The sequence below is a fragment of the Pocillopora verrucosa genome, chromosome 5 (assembly GCF_036669915.1).
Source record: "Pocillopora verrucosa isolate sample1 chromosome 5, ASM3666991v2, whole genome shotgun sequence".
In the NCBI taxonomy this organism is placed as follows: Eukaryota; Metazoa; Cnidaria; class Anthozoa; order Scleractinia; family Pocilloporidae; genus Pocillopora; species Pocillopora verrucosa.
The window spans coordinates 816545-833942 of NC_089316.1; the positions used below are offsets into that span (position 1 = coordinate 816545).

Genomic DNA, 17398 nt, shown 5'->3' on the forward strand with positions numbered 1-17398 from the left:
AAGTGTCAATATCAGACATAGTTTGATGCTACTCTGGTTTACAGATTTAATGGATGTAACCGAAGAAGTTACAATTCATAGACCCAACGTTTCGATACTCCTGTCTAGTGCCTACATCAGGGGTGATCTAAACGCTGCAACAAGAGGTCCTTTTATATGATCACTAATTAGCGGCCTTTTTTCTGACGAGGTGTAAATAGGCGTCAGGAAGCAAACCGCCATCCTCACGATTTAAAGGAGCGTGGGCGGAGTTAATATGCCAAGCCTCCAAACAAAGGCGCTGGTGGTAACGCCGATTAGTGGTGATAATTTTAGTTAGGCATGTATGCTCCGATAAAGCTGAATTTTCCTTTTTGCAAAGGAAACCGCTTTTTGGTGCTCTTTTAACCGTGTACCAAACTGACGTTTGGTCTGTCCGATGTATTCGTTGTCACAGTCATTGCAAGGAATAGAATAAATGGCGTCGGTTCGTTGTTCTTTCGTGACAGGATCCTTAGGTTTGGCGAAAATATGCCCCAAAGTCTGAAAAGGATATGTCGATGATGTTATTTCTGCGGTATCCGGAAATGAAGCGGAGCGACTCTTATCGCATTTGAATTCAGTAGAGACGTCGCGGACAAGCGAGTGGGTTTTGGTTAGGGTCGGGTTGGTTTACGACCCGACCCAAGCCTTCCTCGTTTTTCACTCCTGGCGAGTCGCGCGTGACGCGCCGTTTACTATTTCGTTCCATTTTATAAACTGAACTTCTGAAACAGGCTACTGGTTGAATCAAGAACCAAATAAAAGAAGGTTCTAGCCTGCAGAACAGAGGTGATTTTTTATTTTACTGCGTTTTCCAGGCGTGTAGGGGCAAAAGCGCGTCACGCGCGACTCGCTAAGTCGCGCTAGCCTCGTGCGCTCGTTCTGTAGGGCCTGGTTGGTCAAAACACGAGGTACCTACTACATCCACAGTATACAAGTAAAAGGCTATTTACACTTCTACAAGTGATACATCCATCTCGGTGATAATCTCAACTCGGATTCGTTTCCAGTCGTTTCCCTTGAATTTTTTATTATTTTCCCAAACCAAACTTGTGAGTCGCGCGAAAGTAAATATAGTTTCAACCGATATTTACATCATCCACTACTGCTAAAGAAAGCTTTCTGACTAGTATGCGTGATGGTCACTTTGCAAGTTGGGAGGACATCGTTTCTCGGTTCCAGACCCCTCTCCAAAAAAAAACAAACAGGTAGGTGACACGCGGAAGTGAAGCTGCATAATTGACGAACAAACTCACAGTAAACAAGATGGAGCTCCAGAATTTGAAAGTTGCCTGTGCGATTTTGATTTCTCTTCTTATAAGCCAGAATGTTATTGTCTTGGGGTTCAAAGTGATTCAAGACAGTGGCTGTAAAAAAGTTTTGCTACAGGCACCAAATCATATCGTAACTAAAAAGGGCAAACTTCGCAGTACAAAAGTCGCAGTAGGATACGAGGTCTGTGCAGAAATAGGCGATTACACTTATTACTGTCCAGGAGGTGAAATATGTTGCTCGCCCGGAAATCCAAAATCCAAATGCTGTCCGGCAGACCATCCTTTATGCCTACCTGAAGGATGTTGTCCAGAAGGATATCCAAAGGTGTGCGGTCGGTATTGCTGCGAGGAGGACAGCTTCTGCTGCAATGGCGAAAATTGCTGCTCGAGTGAAGAAGCTTGTTGCGGGGAAGACAAATGCTGTACGCAAAAGGCTCCTTGTTGTAAATACGGTGAGTCCAAAGAATGCTGCGACGAGAACCTTCAGGCGTGCTGTGATGGCTATGGATGTGTTGATCCGTGCGCGTCTCAGTTCGACGCTTTCGGATGTCAGTTGGCTGGTCGTTCACTTTCCTCCAATAGCATCTCTGGTGTTTGTAAATTTGGGAGAAAACTTTGGCGAATATTGCGACCTGACGAAGTTCCCAAAGTCGGACTTATAGCAAAAGATCCCCTTGAGTCTAAAAAGGTTAGATCACACGTTAACTGCGGAAGTCGGGAAGGGTACAAATCGCAGTTCATATCAACAACAGCGTCTTACGATGTTGCACTGCATTATAAGGCAGAAGGAGAGAAAAAAGGCTTGACCGGATTACGAATCGCCGAGATTGACCTTGACGATTTGCCTGAGACTTGCAAATTGGAGATAGTGGACTTAACAACTGCGGAAAACCGAGACAAATACTTAGGAAAAGCTGTTTGTAAGAATTTTGCTAAGGCTTCCTGTGAGGTGCTTCTTCAATGCGATATGCCAATCCCATGCCGTGTCGTTGATCCCTGAAGAGAAAACATCTTCGAAAGACTCTGGAGAACTGTGAGAACAATTTTAGCAGTTTTAGTTTGATTTTTTGCAAAAATTCTGCTTTTACTTTCATTCGTAAAAGTTTCTTTAAAAAATTGAACATTGGAGTATCAGAGTGCATTAGGTTAACATCAATTCTTTCAATGCGATCATCTTTTAGTTTTTCCGTCCTTCATGTAAGTGTCTTTCCTTGTCCAATTGTATTTCCTCTGTTGTTTTGCATTTCCTATTCCTTCTACTTCACAATAGCTTGTAATTATTTGTTCCTTTTAGCAACCACAATCAACCGTAATGTAAATAATTTTAAAGTGTTCATGTGCTGAAACCTGACTTTGTTGGCAGTCACAGGAGACATTTAGACATATCTTAGCTGCATGATGTACCTTAATTTTATTCTGCAGAGACATCAAAGGTAGAGATGAGGTAAGGGCACATGTGGTTGGGGTGCCTTACTGTGAGGCCAAAGAGCAGGAAAAAAGGGTGTAGACAAACTTTGGCAATTATTCTACAAACATTTGAAGTTTTCTTGTAACTATTGACCAATGCCCCAAATCTATGGTTGTAACAGATAACTGACATTCAGTTTGTCAGCTTGCTAGCATGTATACATAAACTGCACTTGCATTCATGAAAGCTATTTTTCTTCCCTCCCATCCTTCCTAGAATCTCATTTAGCTGGTCTTAGTATCTGTTCAAGTTTTCTTCCAAACAGTCTTCTGATTTTTTTTTAACTCTTTAACACCCAAGATCTGATTGTTAATTCTCTCCTTTAGCTGCTACACATTTCCTTGTAAATTGGCTGCGAGAATTTGGTGTTCAATCAAGGTAAAATCTTGTACCTGATGAGTTTGAGTATTCTTATTACCTGTGTGCTGAATAATGAATAGATATTATAGGAAGAATTAAGTTAAAGGGTTAATAACATGTTTGAGTATTATTTTATTTTTAGCTTATATATATATATTTCATGTAAGAATTGTGTAGTTGTGAAAATATTAGTAATATCAGTAATCTTTTAATAATGACAGCTTCGGTAATGTGGGGAGGTAAGTTTTAGCACTCTTGCTTTGAAGCAGTCATATTGTAAACAAAGAGTTGAAAACAGAGGGGCTAAACTTCAGAATACCCCGCAACTCTTGTCCGCCTCACTTACATGTGTCGGGAGGCTTCGAAGATCGAGGCATAACACAATAGACGCTATTCTTATTCAATGACATGTAAATGAGTTGCGGGGTATTCTGAAGTTGCTCCAACAGAGGTTATTCATTTTCAAGTACACAAATCTCAGCCTTGACCCTTAAGGAATTTGAAAGTTTCTCTTTTGTGATTCATGGAAGTACTTTAAACATCGACGTAAGAACTCAAAAAGATAATCAGGACCAAATCAAAAATCATACATTGCAGTATGTTTTGTTATGCAAACACAAATATAACAAAGCAATAATTACAATTTGAAAGAATAAGAAAGGAAAGTGGTTGAGAAACATGAAAATTACATTACTTTCTGAATAGGAATTATACATAAATGTAATGGGGCGGACGCTGACATAAATCAAATCAAACTTGAACAACGCCGGAACCTCCTTAAAGTCTATCAATCTCAACTGGTGTATTAATCACTGGAAAGTTCGTAAAAACTGAAATACAATAAATTAAAATAGGCTATTACCATGCAATAAACGCGAATCGAAATGTCCTAAACTCGAACGTGCAGGGCGTGTATGTAGATTAATCAAACAACACAAATATCTTAAGCGCAACAAAACTACCTTCGATTATACACGTTTCGGTTTGTAAATACAAAAGTAAATAAGATGACATACCTCTTTCCCCGCTCTATTATTCTAGTATATCGACAATCCTTCGATCTGGCTATGCTTGCGACTAACATGTGTCTCATGGCCGAATGAAACCTAATGCCGACAGTTCGAGGGTATGTCTCACAAAACAAAACAAAAGGGTATTGAACGTCACGCAAATCATAACCAAAAATAGCCTTCGTTACAATAAATAAATCAATTCCTATTTTCTCCAGCTTGATCCTTCTCTTAGTCTTTGTATTCTTCTTGTCTGCATCCTTTCTAATATGGTTAACAAACACGATGCGAGTGAATTGTCTCTTATTTCATAATAAATAAATGATTCAGAAGTGACACTAAGAGGAGGAAAGTTAAATATCAGTAATAATTACCTCATACTTTTTTTTTCTTCACTTTTTCGTTTTTCTTCTTTCATTTACTCTTCATTATTAACACTTTGTTGCCAACCACCTTGAATCTAAACATTTTATAATGGTTATAGTTTTTTTGTCATTCTGAGTAACCTTTTCCAATCCCTGTCCTACCATCATATTAATTAGTAAATATTTTCTTTTGTTCCTCCAAGAGGTCGATTTGGAATAAAAGACATAGGTCCAGTAAAAAAATTAGGTGTGGCAGTTGAGGAAGGGAATGAAATTGAACATGGTTTAGCTGTTTTGCCCAAGATGATGATATACTTTGATGATTACCTTGTTTTCAAGCTTTAATTGCAGAAGGGAATCAGAAGCTGGATGTATTTTTGCATAGTAAATGTTTAAGTTTAAATACGACTAAGAAAGGAATGTATGTCAAAATTCACATTTATATTAATTTTAGTATATACCACAGGTGAACAGAAATAGGGGACCAGGAGTGTTATTGAATCAAATCAATAACTGTGTTTAAGTCGAAGCGAACCGGATGGTGTGACTGGTGAAAGCCAAGAGGAAGATCTGCTGAAGTGTCAATATGCGCGCGCCATATTTCGATTGTGAAATCAGCTGTTCTCTTGATCTACAAATAAAAACTGCCTCTTTTGTCCGCGGACAAGCGAGTGGGTTTTGGTTAGGGTCGGGTTGGTTTACGACACGACTTAAGCCTTCCTCGTTTTTCACTCTTGGCGAGTCGCGCGTGACGCGCCGTTTACTATTTCGTTCTATTTTATCAACTGAACGTCTGAAACAGGCTACTGGTTGAATCAAGAACCAAAGAAAAGAAGATTCTAGCCTGCAGAACAAAGGTGATTTTTTATTTTACTGCGTTTTCCAGGCGTGTAGGGGCAAATGCGCGTCACGCGCGACTCGCTAAGCCCGCGCGCTTGCCTCGTGCGCTCGTTCTGTAGGGCCTGGTTGGTCAAAACACGAGGTACCTACTACATCCACAATATACATGTAAAAGGCTATTTACACTTCTTCAAGTGATACATCCATCTCGGTGATAATCTCAACTCAGATTCGTTTCCAGTCGTTTCCCTTGAATTTTTTATTATTTTCCCAAACCAAACTTGTGAGTCGCGCGAAAGTAAATATAGTTTCAACCGATATTTACATCATCCACTACTTCTAAAGAAGAAAACTTAAATGCCGTCATTAAAAGCATCAATCAGCAGTGCGGTATCATCTGCTACAAATATAGTGTGTATAGCATGCTCTGCAGCCTCGCTTCCAGCCTTTTGCCCGGCGCATAGTTGCCTCTAGCCACTAGCATCAATCACATCCCTCTTAACAACATTAATATTGTTTATCACACACTTTCCGATGATTTACCTCATTCATTCATAAGCAACATTCATCCTGTTGATTACACACTTTCCGATGATTCGACTCATGACCTACCTGACTCCCATTGGTGTCACTGCATCTTTTCCTTTATCCACGGCTCGCCACTAGAGGCCACTTTATGGTCATGGGATCGATGTACTGTGTATATCGAGTCTTGGTCATGGTGGCTGTTGCCTCGCTCAGCCTCAAGAATGACTGTTCAGCTACTTGCAGACGAGCATTCTTCTTAATCCATTTGCATCAATGCAACCCTAGAAGGACCGCCAGATCCCTTTGTTCGCCGAGCAGCTTACTGACCATATCGCCGTTGATCTATGAGTACACGGATTATGGAATCTCAGTTGTCATTCATAAGCCCAAAGAGTTTTGTGGCTAGTTTTGCTAGTTGTGGATTGAGATGTTTCTGTTTAATCTACGTCATATGCCTCGTCTTTTAGCGCAATCACACCACCGCCAGACGATTCGCTCAGGAAACGCAACATTGAGTTGATCTGGCCGTAATGCACGAGCTTAGCAAAAACCTTAGATCTGTCAGGGGAGTTCGATCACTTGAGTTTTCTAATACTATCTTGAATAATTCCCCCTGTAACGGCTTATCAATTCTGCCCTATTTCCAGTCCACTATAGGCACTTAGACAACGTATCTTGGTAGTCTTTTGTCTAGGACTTCGGGCTTGGCTTTTGGAGGCTCACCGCCATTAGTACAAGAGCGGCTTTCAGGGGTGCGCGCCTATTTTCCAAGCCGTTATTCTATTCATTAATATGCAACGTGTTACTTAATCGATGGAGTCCCTCCATATTTTCCCATACGGCACAAGAAATACATTCTTTCGCCAGGTTACGATCTCATTGTAACCCCGGTTAAAGAGTTTCTCCTATTTCCCGTGCAAATGATGGAAAACGTAACTTGACCTACGACCATCAAGTTAAACATCATGTAACTGAAATTGATCCAAGTTTCCAGAGTCTAAATCAAAGATTATGCCAACAGACAGTTAGTCCACTGAGGGTATACTTCGGGAAGCGGTGAGAGGAGTTAGGAATTTAGATGGATGGCATGTCTTTGCCGTTCCGTAGAATGGTTAATAGGATAGTTTCAATCTTGTCATACCTGGCGTGAAGTATACGTACATAATTTGCCTAATTTAGCCCTTTACACCCTAACATCAGTATGTATATTCTCCATACTGTTCTCTTCTTATTTCTTAAGGTGCTGACAAGAAGAATTTGTTTAACAATTTGAGAACACATTTAGTTGGTGATCATTTCCTTTATTTTCATAACCTTAATGTTTGATTCAGGGGAGATATTGTAAGGAGAAATTAGATTCTAGTCACTCTAAGAGGTCAAAGGGTCAAAACAAAAGCCTGTGAATCCTCCAAAGCTAGCTTCTTATAAACTCAGAGAGGTAACGCTCTCAGTATTGATTTCAAGCCTCGTCTAAATGACAAACCCTCACAACTGAACTGTTTTAATCTCAGACCAGTTGAGGTGTTATCAATCAATTACAGTCTTTACAAAGAAGAAGTATTAATTTTTGTCCCACAATGTAGTCACTGTATTCACTGTGCCGTATAAGCCACAACCTTTTTTACGATATCGGAAAGGAATGTTTTTCCGTTTTTCAAAATTATTACCGAATAGCTGACTTTTTTACATCGCCAGAGCACTGAGTTACTTTCATTGCAAATTTACAGAAGGGTCATCAGATGTACAAATGTATATAACTGTACATGTTTGCTCTCACAAAACTGGATTATTGTGTTCGACACTGTTTTCTCAGTTGCGAAGACACCAAAATCCTTAATTGAATGAAACAAATATGTATGTCTAATTGGAAAGGAGCTTGCGAATGCTCTTGATGGGATCTTGGAGCTGCAGCGCTCGTTTTTCCTAAAGAATTTTTCAGGTTCTAACGTAGTTGTAACTCCACCGTATTTTACTGCGGAGAAAACTTGCCAACGTTCAGAATGCTGACAAACCACGAAGGACGAGGCACCCACTGGAAGGTTGCTGGTCAAGTCCTCACAACTTTCCGAGAACACCTGTGGAAATGATATTAAAAGATCATCAGTATTGTTGGCAAACTATTGAAGTCTTTTCGTGCAAACCGTGAGAGGATTGAAATATCCAGAAGAATGTGCTCCCTAGTCCTAACAGATAAACAGAGGGGTCTACAGACTGTGTTTCAGTTCGTTTATCAGTTTGAAATGGGCTCTTCTTTGCAAAACTTCATCGGAGAACGATATGCTTCAATTTTTTATCATTAGCGAACAGAAAGAATTCATTCCTCATGAAGAGGAGACAATAAAGACAGCAATTTTTATTAGCTTTTCAATTTCCCCGAACTCAGGCCTTTCATAAACCTTCAAAGAATGTCTATGCTGTAATTCAAACAGACAAAAACAAATTAGTAGTAAAAGAAAAAAAAAAGCATTAAAAGAATTCAAATTTCAAAATAACATGTATTTTACATCATGATTACCAAAAGGAACGTGAGGTTTACAACTGAAGAGCTACGACTCAGTATCATAGCACAGTTTTGCTGTTCTTATTTAACTAATTTGTGTTCATTGAAAAAATTTCTTTACATTAACACTGGCATCTTAACATCAACCATGCTTACATAAGCCCCCCCGAAGTACAACGTTATCAAAGACAGAGGAAAGATTTTTAATGTAAAAATAGCATGCTGTTTGCCGTTGATATGTTAGGAGAAACTAAACGTCTTTCTTTTACCTTGCTCATGCATTATAAACCATAAGGCACGTTTAAACAAGAAAGATTTCCTCGAAAAGTTTCCCCGTGCAGTGTGAATGGAAAGAAAAGGGTGACATAAACATTTCTGAACGCGGAATAGTTTGTGAGGCACAAAATTTGCTTGCCAAGAAAAATTTGTCGTTAAAAAAAAACATTCCCCCCACAGGTTTTACAGGAAAAAGTTCTTGGCAAATTTCCTTTAACACCGCTAACGCAAGAGTTAAACCACGAACGAACTAGCACCGTGAGGAAGATAAATACACAATTTAGAAGGACTATCCTACGGGAGCCCTCCTAAAGCTCTTCACTACACTTTTGAGTCCCATAGCATTGACATTAAGGTAATCATCAGGCACCAGGCATGCTGCGTCACCCTGAAACTGAACTTCAGTAAAAACCTGCCAAGGCTCTTCTACCGTGATCACACAAGGCACCTTGAGGAAAACAATTCGTCAAATTCTCGCAGCTTGTCCTGAAGTCCTATAAAAAGAGCTTTATAAATAATTACTTTTACAGTGAGACAGATCAACAAATGACATCAGTTTGTAGCATTTAACCTATTGCGTAGCGTATGCTTGACACAAAGTAGCTACCGACCGCGAACTGAATTTGTTAGGTCTGAGGTAAAAAGTCTGTCTTGGGACTCATATTTTTTCCCCTCCCTTTTTCTTCATTTTCTTGTTCATGTTAATCTTCTTAAAAATATTAAATCTCGAATATAGAATAAATACTTCATACCCTTTTAATCCTCCATAGTCGGCATTTTCGAACAACTGTAGTTGTACTTTCTGCGATGAAATCAGGGGAAACGATTCTCCTGTTATTCCTGTTTATCCACTCAGTCAAACCGACAGCATCCCTATAACAAAACCTGTTTAAGCAGGTTCAGCGGTAACAGGCAATTGGCCACCATATGAGGCCCTGTAAATAACACTTACAGAAACTGCAAATTATTCCGTTCCCACATTTCCGTTTTGGAAAAAATTTTTGCTTAGTAGCAGAGACAAGCAAAATTAACATGGTCATCATAATGTGACAGATCCTAAGCACGCAAATAAACCGGAAGATTTAGAAAACCAGATGGAAATTACGCACGCTAATCAAAAAGATTAACTCGGGAAGTTTTTTTTTTGATGACTTTGGCCAATATCACCAGCCTGAAGCACTTTGTAGCTTTGTAGTGTTCAACATGTTGATATAAGTAAAGCGTTAAACGCTTTAGTTGCAGTGTAGTCAACTGAGCTGAATTTGAAGTAAGACTGTTTATCGCAACGATGTGAAGAATCGACCCATTTCTTAGTCCCCACTTTGTAAAAGAATGAAGTTTTCGCTTACTATACAAATGAACAGCACACTAGTTTTCGAGAGAGCTTTTATTTCCTGTGCGTATATCTGGTCAAAATCAACAGATTTAAAAGTCTAATAAATTAGAGTAATTCCGTTTAGGAAATGAACGAAGAAAAGAGAAGGAAATTAGATCAGAGTTGTCATTTAGTTCAAGAAACAAGGTAAACAAGCATTGTTAGAGATGCAAGAAGACAAAAAAACAAAGGAGAATGGGATGGGCAAGTTAAGCACAGATTGAAACGACAGACTTGAAAATTCAAGCTACGATTTGGAAGATTGTTGAATCAGCGCTTCTTTGATAAAACAGGCCGGGTATCACTCGCGCGTGCAATTTTGCATTTTGAATATCTACCTCGGTAATACACGAAACTTGCTGTTAAAAACAAAGCACTTTTCGTAAAAGAACAGCGGATGCACAGATACTAACTTCCTGCCTTTTTAAAGAAACAAAACGAGATGGTAAAGTAGTTTTGTTTTGACTACCCCGGATATGACGATCCACTTATATAGGCGCTAATTAATGGTGGTCACTGGTTTTTACGCATGACTGCAAACGTTCACCCTAATGGTGTAATTTCGTTGTTTTGATGTCGGTGCAGTGAGCTGGTTCCAGCTGAATGGGCAAAACTTATCAAACTTATATATTCCCCTTCATCGCAAACACTTAAATCGTGTTTTTAGCGATAGATAGCGTTTCTATTTTGTTTTAATGAACGAACGAAATGAACGGTTCATCCGTTTTGACCTTCTAGAGGATTCGTAACTTGTAACTGCCCTACAAGCACGTTACAAGCAAACTTCACTTTTAGGGAACGTGGCCGACAATAAAAACTGCATAGATCGCTCGTTGGTGTCAAGTCATTCCGCTTGATTTTCCTAATCTCTGCTAAAAGGCATTTTCCCGGACAAACTTAAAATCTCTAAAATTATTCCCATCTTCAAAGCAGAGGATCCTAACTTTTTTGTAAACTGCAGACCTATTTCTTTGTTGTCTAATTTTTCCAATTTTTCGAAAAAGTCATGTACAATCGCTTGGTAGAATTTGCCGAAAAACACGATATACTTTACCGCTGTCAGTTTGGATTTCGGAAAAATCACTCGACATCGCACGCACTAATTCATTTGGTAAATAAAATAGCTTCTGCAATCGACCAACACGAAACAACGGTGGGTGTTTTCCTAGATCTTTCCAAAGCATTTGACACTCTCGACCATCATATCTTGTTTGCGAAATTGGAGCACTATGGTATCCGTGACGTGGCTTTGCAGTGGTTCAAAAGCTACTTTTCTTGCCGCCATTCCGGGGTATTAGTTCGTGTAAAGTATTTTCATTAGACCGTCTGTTGATCAAGACATAGCGCCCCGATGTTGCGGGTTTTGATTTGTTAGCTTTAATTTTATAATACTCCACAGCGATTGATTTCAGCAACTTTATTCGTTGTGATTTAGCTGATATTCAACGCGTGTTGCGCTTCTCCGGTGATGTGGCACCACAGTTCATTCAGAAACTCAGAATTGCACTAACCTCTTTTATTTATTTTCATTGCTGATTAGTGAATTACATGCATGAATCGGGTAGATAAACGCTTTACATTTTATTCCCAGATGGCGCTTTTTCATCCCGCATTCAATATTATTACCTTGTTATGATACATTTATCTTTTATTAACGAAATACATTGTGAGAAGGAGCCTTTCTAAAACTCTTGAGAGGACATTCAAGCTGCATTTCTTTTGTGTTTTTGTATTCTCCTCCGGGTTTCAAAGTCACTGTGTCTCCTTGAAATTGGACCTCGGTGAAAACCTGCCAACGTTCTGAATGTTTATTCATCATAATTGACGAGGCTCCTTCCGGAAAGTGACTGCTCAGGTCATCACAGCTAGCCCAGAACGCCTGCGAAAACCATGAATTGATTTACAGATTAAATTTGTGACAGACGAGTTACCTATCATAAAAATGCCCGGCTACATTTCCAAAATTACTACCAAAACAAGGAAGGATACGGCGAGCGTTTTCTATATTTTTCGCCTTCTTGTGACACATGTTTATTTAACAGCGCATTGGATGAACAAAATAATTATTTCTCTTCAAATTCGTCGATTTGTCCGAACTTTTAAGTCGATCAACAGGAAATTTCTGGCGGTTCTTCAAGCTTTGTTTGCAGACGATGCTGTTGAGAGTGGTGGAAGGTGAATTCATTCAAGGGTTGATGTTCAAAATTGAGCTTTTCTTAAGTAATATTTTACGAAATTTGAGACTTTGTGAGACGATTTGAGTCTGTGTTAATTTTGTATTAAAATTTGTTCGAACTCATCTTTTAAAATCATCCACCGAACAATATCTTTATTATCACAAAGGTGTTCTCTTTCTTTTAGGGGCGGTGGAAAATTTTTCATCCTCGCTTATGGGTCAGTGATCCTGATATTTATTTTTTTATCTCATACATTTCTTTGTAATTATTTCTCCTTCATGTTTAAAGATGAAATATGATCGATGTCTCGGATTTCTGGTAGCGGGGCTTTTAAAACAGGAAAATAGGTTTGACTTATCTTTTAGCAAGGATCGAATCTCGGGACATATTGTTGTTAAAGTTTAGTAACAGTGCATTTTTTTACCTTTTTAGTTCCTCCATAATTTTGTTTTTCAAACAACTTCAAAGCGAGCTTCTTCTGCAATACGATGAAACAAATAATCACCGACAAAAACCGGAAGGTGAGAAGAACGGCTGAGATTCCTATAGCATGTAGACAAGTTTCTCTGAGGTGAAAATATAACAAGTCAAAATATTTAACAATCCTCATCTTTCGATCTAAAAAGCAAAAACGTACTTTGAAAACAATGAACATGAGTTCCATTCGGTTTGTTAGGATCAGTTTGCCCAGTTCCGCAATCAGAAAATGTGCTTTCAGTCGTTATTGCATTGATCTGCACGGGAAGAGGAATGCCATTTTTTGAAAGTACATATCTATTGGAGGAATGGTGCCTGTATTTTTCGGACTTACTTTCAACACTTTAATGAATTGGGACCCCACCCGCGAGGATCGTATTTTCACTTGAATAATTGTTAACTCGGCCAGCCGAAAAGGACACCTCTTTTGCGTTTTCCAGGCGAGCAGAGGCGAGCAATAGGTGAACGTAAGGTTGTCGTGGAAGCTATGGCTAACTGTTCTGATCAAATATGTTATCAGAGACAAACTTACCGGAGCTGTACGAAAACTTTTTACGGGTTTTTATGGGTTTCCCTCATAACGAACTTCAGTAAAAACTTGCCAAGGTCCTGAGTCTTGTTCTACTATGATTGACGCAACACCATTGGGAAAGTAGCGTGTTAAGTCGTCACAACTTGCGCTGAAATTCTGTCAAAAAAAATCGATATATTTCAATAGAGAAACATTTCTGGCTTTGATAAATCGTGCACACAATTTTTTTATGGTTTATCATTTGTTACAGGCATAAGCCAACCCTGGCGTCGGATGGATACATTAGATATGTAGATGATATGTTCTTCAAGCTTTATGTGCAACTAGTTATCTACTACTGTACCTTCCTATCCCCTCCAAAACTGGGATTACCGAACAAATGTAGTTTTGTTCCCTGCAATGTAAATTAAAAGGGAAACAGGAATTGAAGTGGTCGTTGAATTTGCATGAACGATCCTGATAGATCAAATATAACATCATCATGAAATGACCTGAGCAAGTCTCTTTAATTCATTCAAGTTTGATGTTTGGCGAAAATAATTGCCTTAGGTGGTGCAAGTACATTTTGTTTCCAAGGGAAACCTAGATAGATATGCGCGTTAATCCAATTCGATTAGGCTACATGTAAAATTAAACACTTATGCAGATTAATCCCAGAGATGTACAAGATTTGTAGTACATTTTAAAGGCATTGCGATCTGTCATCCATGACACTGAGAAACTTATTTTGGATCATCCAAAATTTCAATCACGGAAAACTTGTCTAAACTATAACCGGTTTAACCTGTGCTACGAACCATCCAATAAACAACTAAGATCATCGAAAAAAAAGCTATTGGATGCTAAGGATAGGCTTGAAAGGTCACCTATTCAGAGAGCTGTTTTCTTGTACTAAGGATTATAACGTGGATTTAATGACACCTTTTTACGTTGACGACTCTTTCATCCCTTGGTAAATGTATTTTGAATATGAATTCTTTTTTGAACTATTGAACATATATTTTGAGGACGTTGACCGCTTTTCCCGTTGAGCCAAGCTAGTCTCTCAATAATGCGGTTTTCAGTACTGGCAGGATATTATCAAGTTTGGCCTAGTTTAAATATGAAATCAGCCGTAGGAGTCTTGACATCTAAGACATCCAAGACATTCGAAGGAATTCTATCCTTCAGCTGAATGCTGATATTTTAAGAATGCTGATATTTTAATATTAATTTTTTTACTTTGGGGTAAATCAGCTGAAGCGGAGAGAAACGATATTACTTAAGCATCATTTCATAACAGAGATGCGTACGCCACTTGTATGCTTCACTCAGCTTACGTTTTGGAAGCCAATATCGATTTCCTCAAGCAGTCAAAAAAGGTAAAGTACTTGTTCTTGATGGTGACTGTCGTTAAAAAACGATTACACCATCATTTATATAATGGCTTCCGACAACAGTACTCGTAAGGACCACCCTCTCGTGGATGATTAAATGACAAATAATGTTTCGCCTGAGTTCAACCCATGTGTTGTTAGGAAGAAAATTTTGAAAACATTTGAAAATTGTAGGGTTTCAGCCAAATTATAGTGGAAAGGTCACTACTGGTTGGCCTTGTTCTCTTCTCAAAGTACTTGAATAACAAATGAAATCAAGGACAACCTATGGCCAACTTGTGGATAAACTAGTATAGAAATGAAACATGTTTGTCAACTTGCTGATAGCGGTCCTGTAGCATGTAAGGTTGCGTTATTAGTATGGAATATTTAACTCACTTTCCGACCATAAGTCCTTTAAAGTGGTTAACCAATTTGGGTTGGTATGTTCTTGGAGACTCGAACTCTTTCAGAAGATGTGTTATTTAATTGGAGAAGATCAATCATTTTGATCAAAACTTGCGTTGTAAAAATTAAAGTGACTGAAAGAACTCTAAAAAAGTCTCGAGGATTTTAGGTTTCAATTTGTGACTTACTCGAGTCACGGAGAAATCCAGAATGATGGTACTGAACCATCCAACCCCGCAGAATAGTAAACACATACCTCAGGCGTTCTACAAAACCAGTACAAAATAAAATCCCACGTTTATCAAATTTCTGGTTGCAAAATTCATCAAATTTAGTCGCTGCGATTCAAATCTTTCTTTGCCTACACGAGCCAAATCCCCCCCTTTTTTCCATTCCTCTGTCACGTTTCCCCCCACCCTCAATAAATGTTTGCATTTTGAACGCGATGATCTTTGTTTACAAGGTTTTCTCCCGCTTACATCTGATAATAAACCTCCTAAGTTTTCTGCCTCGGAACAATATACCACTAAAGAGAGGAAGAAGTCTCGCAGTAAATCTGATTTAACTTAACATCTTACTACTTCTTCTCCGCCATATTCTGTCTCCTCAAACAGCTGTACCTTCTCTTGTAAGTCACTCATCTCTGGAAAACAGAACGTAAACAATCTTTTAATCACAAAGGCAAGTATATTACTGCCGAGTCATACGGGTCTAAGTAATCCACACCGCCAGAGCTTATCCCAATTTCCTTAGAAGGAAGCCTCTATAGGAGTGTTAATACATCTATGGTACCCCCAATGGTAGGATATCTCACCAATTCGTTAATTTTTCAAGACTTTTTGCTGTACCAATTAAGTCTATAGAAACAACATAATGTGTGCACGAGGGACATAAATGAGAAACACAGATAAGTTGGGAAGACTTTACCTTGAATTTTCACTTCTCAACAGGTCGATGTAACTTCTTTGGCTTCTTGTCAGGTTTGAGGTTGTGGGAGTTTTAAATTTTCTCTCAGTAAGTTCCTCCACCGATTGCGCTCTCCGCAATTTATCACGTATAATGACGGTGATGAACGACTTCCAGATATGGTCATAAATCCAGAGACCTGTCACATCGTAAGAAAGAGTTCGAGTCTCCAAGAACATACCAACCCAAATTTTGGTTTTTCGTGTTATAAACATAACCACTTCAAAGGATTTATGGTCGAAAAGGGAGCCAAAGATTCCATACTAATAACGCAACCTTACATGCTACGGGACCACTACTAGCAAGTTGACAAACATGTTTCATTTCCATATTACTTTATCCACAAGTTGGCCATAGGTTTTCTTTGATTATGATTAAATTGTACAAAACCCCTTAACGTAAGATTTTCTCTCAGTATCTATTACTTACTCGATAAGCCTTTCGACAGTTTTAGGAAAGGATGATAGAGTTTTCTATAGTAACTTAAGCCGTCTTTTGTAGTACGTTTAAAGCTTTTTCTACGCCGTGATGCAATTGAATGGGCAAGACATATAAATTCCCTTTCATCGCAAACACTTGAATCGTGTCTTTAGCGATAGATAGCGTTTCTATATTATTTTAATGATTGTGAACTGTTGATCCGTTTTGAACCTGTAGAGGATTCGTAACTTGTAACTGCCATACAAACGCGTCACAAGCAAACTTTACTTTGCGTAATTCAAGATTGTATCGCCAGGGAACGCGGCCTACAATAAGAAGCAACAGAAAATACAAAAGAAAGAATAAAACACAAGAATAATTAGACAACAAAGAATTTCTAAAAAATTCGCGGAAGAATTTACTTCTCGTGGCTACAAATGGGTAGTTGGGTTCGTTTTTGTTGACATAACTTGGCTTGTGTTTATGTCAGTATCCGCCAGAGGTTTTGCTCTGTTCACGCAAGAGGATATCGGTCAGTCCAGGAAAGGGCTTGAACTTTATCACAAATTAAGTAATACTAGTAACAAAATACGACAGAAACTACAACTGGTAGGATTTTCATACGATAAGAAAAGCGCAAATGTTGTTCTGTGGAAAGACAAGGAATATGAGTACATCTCAAGCACATGGAATAAACGACAATGGGGAGCTCACCATTCTTCGCTTGTGACATGTCAACCGAAAGTAATGTTCAACAATCGTTTTCGGTGTGGGGAAAGGCTCCTTGATCAGCATTCCTTTTAGCTGAATTCGAACTGAATTCGTTAGGTCTGAGATAAAAAGTCTCTCCGGGAACTCACATGTTTCCCTTCCTTTTTTCCTCATTTTCTTCATGTTTATCTTTTTAAAGTTATTAAATCTCGAATATAGAATAAATACTTCATACCCTTTTAATCCTCCATAGTCGGCATTTTGGAACAACTGTAGTTGTGCTTTTTGCGATGAAATCAAAGGAAACGATTCTTCTGTTATTCCTGTTTATCCAC

General features: G+C 38.7%; 1 protein-coding gene across 1 annotated transcript; it reads left to right on the forward strand.

Moving 5' to 3' along the window:
• The first annotated feature begins 1287 nt into the window (after positions 1-1287).
• Positions 1288-2317, forward strand: LOC131790932 (uncharacterized). The gene has a single exon (XM_059108217.2). The coding sequence runs from the start codon at positions 1288-1290 to the stop codon at positions 2293-2295; it is 1008 nt and encodes a 335-aa protein (XP_058964200.2). The 3' UTR covers positions 2296-2317.
• Positions 2318-17398: the final 15081 nt, after the last annotated feature.